General features: G+C 36.1%; 1 protein-coding gene across 1 annotated transcript in view; it reads right to left on the reverse strand.

The window, feature by feature from the left end:
• LOC107679769 (CTTNBP2 N-terminal-like protein) overlaps nt 1–3,515 on the reverse strand; it is a 21,957-nt gene that overhangs the window by 8,141 nt on the left and 10,301 nt on the right. Inside the window, exon 2 of the mRNA XM_016475408.1 lies at nt 3,080–3,187. Coding sequence (XP_016330894.1) covers nt 3,080–3,187 — 108 coding nt within the window. The remainder of the gene's footprint in view (nt 1–3,079; nt 3,188–3,515) is intronic.

Raw genomic sequence — 3,515 nt, forward strand, 5'->3', positions numbered from 1 at the left:
ATCTTGCCAAGGGCTGAGCAGTAAAAGAGGCACACTAGGCACACTTACACACTAAGGCTTTGTTCAGACAGGAAGCAAAAAATCTGAGTTCAAAAATGCACCTCAAATCGGTAGAACGCGAACAGAAAAAAAAAACACATCCATGTGTTGTTTGAAATCTGATAATAATCAGGATATTTTCACTATGTATTGAATAGTAAATGAGGCAATGAGTCAGTGGTTTTGTACATCAATACTGCAGTAACCAAAGCAGATGCACCAGACACTGCCGACAATGTCTATGTTTCCATCCAAGTAGTGAAAGTACACTATTGTTAAAGAGAGAGAGAGAGAGAGAGAGAGAGAGAGAGAGAGAGAGAGAAATAAATACTTTTATTCAGGAAGGATGCTTAAAATTAATCAAAAGTGGCAGTAAAGCCTTTTACATTGTTACAAAAGATGTCTGTTTTAAAAAGTGCTGTTCTACTGAACTTTCTATGTATCAAAAAATCCTGCAAAAAAAAAGAAATCACTGCATCAGTTTCAACAAAAGTATTAAACAGCACAATTATCTTTGTGCTGTTTTATAATATTAGAATTATAAAGCATATTAGAATGATTTCTAATTATGTTGGGGATGACTGAAAAAGTGATGTGACATGTGGCCAAGTATGGTGACCCATACTTGGAATTAGTGCCCTGCATTTATCCCATCCAAAGTGCACACACACAGCAGTGAACACACACACACAACCTTGGGTTACGAGTCCAACTCTCTAACCATTAGGCCACGACAAGTCACTGTACAAAATATGTATGGATGTATGTAATGTGAATGCACAAATATATTACCAAATATACCTTTCACATTCAGATGAATTTAGCTTCTCTGTGTTGTTTTCAGTGTCCCACAAACTAATCTCATAGTGCAGTGCAAAGAGTCAGCAGTTGATCAGCGGGTCACAGTGAGACACCAGAGCAGCTTTAGTGGCTGAGCCCCTCGTCTCATGTTTCCATCTTTCCCACACACACCCCTGAGCTCATTTGAAGCTGCTGTTCTCTGTTATTAACACTGTGTTAACTCTTTAACTACAGCATCAGACAGAATAATTACAAGCCTAATAAAACACACACACTCTATATATATCCAGAGGGAACACTGTGGGCTTCTGTTGTGTCAGTATGAGTTCACACCAAAATGAACTACATTTGTTCTAGTTTTGAGAATTAAAGACTCAATCGAGCACAGCTGATTTAATTTGTGTGCTTATAAAAGCATAAAATGAAATAGAAGATGGAGATTTAAGTGAGTAATGACTCTGTGCTAACACTTGTTTAAGTGTTGAGGAGTTCAGTTTTTAATGACTGTAAGGTCGATATGGCAGAATAACTTTTTTCGAGATAACATTTTTACATTACATTTTCATAGTTCATTTTGATATAAAAATATATTGGTAATATTTTTAACAACTTTCATTATCCATTAAAAACAGTTAACAGTAAAAAATGAACATATATGAAATAACTACCTGGAATTTTTGTATGTAGAATATACATGCTGTCATTTTGTAATTTATAAGTCCTAATAGGATGAAGACTGTGCTCATGAATATTAATTATGTTACATGATACACTTAATGGCTGAAAGGAAGATGTTGATAAGTGTGCACTAATCAGATGGCAAATAAATGAATCAAACTATTGTGAGGGGCATAGTTCATGAATATTTATTATATTGTTTATAAATTTATCTAATTAATATTCATACATCTCTTAATGTAATTTTTAGGTGAACTATCCTTTTAATTGATGTAGTTTACATGGTCCATTACTTTGTGTGTGTGTGTAGGTGTGTGTGTGTGTGTATGTGTGTGTGTGTGTGTTTTACAGGAATAGCACTGCCTGCCATTGTTCTCCTGTCTGCCTCTTTCCTGAGTACCCCCGACACACTTCCTGTGGTTCCTGACCACTAGTCCACACCAAACACTGATCATACTGTATACTTAACACAAATATCATATAGCCTACATAACACAAATCTATACACATGCAGAGCTGAGAATGTACAGTATGTGTAAAATTATAACATCTGAAATCTCCCAAATGCTCGATATTCACAATTATTAAAGCTGAAGTATTACTTTTTTTTTTTTTCGATGCAATGCCTTCTCCTTTCAAAGCTTGATATGCAAACACAACATTTTGGTGCTATAACAACTCACTCTCAATGCAGCAACATTAACTTGAGTTTGGGGAAGAGTCAAGGTAACTTGTTTGACCACAAGCTTTGGCAACATGCTAAAACATGCTAGCAATCCCTGTTGAAAAAAACTGCATATGCATCATGTGTTGGTTCTAAGCAACTAGCTCCTGCTCAGGACCAGCTTAGGACCAGCACATGACCAGCTAAGGAGGACCAGCTTAAACCAGCTCAAACCATCAGCCATGCTTCAAAACATACCTAACCAGCATATGCTGTTTTTTTTCAACAGGGATACCTAGCAAAATGCAAAAATGTGCTATCAACATGCTAGATAAAACACTAAGCAGCATGTTAAAAATATTTTACATTAATGCATTTAACAGACACTTTTATCCAAAAGAGGAACAAAAGTAATTTGTCAAAGAGCTAACAATAATTGTAATATACAATGCCAAGTTTATTAGACAATTGGCTAGAAAACACAACAACATTATGGTAGCATCACTCAGCAACATGTTAATAACATTACCAATAATGGTTAAGAATCAACAGAGAACATTTAGTAGTTTCTTAAACAACTATCAGGATTTTAATGTGGTCTAATGTGGTTTCATAGGAGTGTCTGACATTGCCTGTTGTGGTTTCGTAAGGTCTACTAAGGTCTTATTTGGTCTCAGGTTGTGTAATATTGCATGTATGAGTTATCATTGGTCTTTCTGATTTTGACATTCTGTCTGTCATTCTTAAAGTGTTTAAAAGTATTTTAACCATTCATATATTTTTTTTCTTGCCAAACTTTACTCTAGTTATTTTTGTAGTTCTATTTGGTGATGCTAGTAGTGAATCAATGACATGCTTCAGCTTTAAATGCATGTGTGTGTGTATGTATGCTCTTACCCTGAGTGTGTGTATGACTACATCTTGTGCTTCCAGTTCTCCTTCCAGAATGCTGAGCAGCATCAGAAGTTCAGCTTTACTGAGAGTCTCCACATTCATCCTGCTGCCCTGTAACACACAAATAGATGAATTCAGTATCTGGGCCCTGAAGCAAAACCGCCGATTTAAAGGTCTGGCAATACAATGTTTTAGCAGGTCATGCACTGTGTAACTTTACTGAGACCAATGAAACTGGATCATACCACACACATACACACACATAGATCAATTTCTCTGGCCTAGAAACGCAATCAAGTTCCACACATTTCATTATTGAATCACTCTTGATCTGAAATGACATTTGTGTTAGTCTGGCATTCATGAACATTAACACACACACACACACACACACACACACACACACACACACACACACACACACACACACACACACACA

Source organism: Sinocyclocheilus anshuiensis, unplaced genomic scaffold (assembly GCF_001515605.1).
Source record: "Sinocyclocheilus anshuiensis isolate Anshui unplaced genomic scaffold, SAMN03320099.WGS_v1.1 scaffold13, whole genome shotgun sequence".
Taxonomy (NCBI): Eukaryota; Metazoa; Chordata; class Actinopteri; order Cypriniformes; family Cyprinidae; genus Sinocyclocheilus; species Sinocyclocheilus anshuiensis.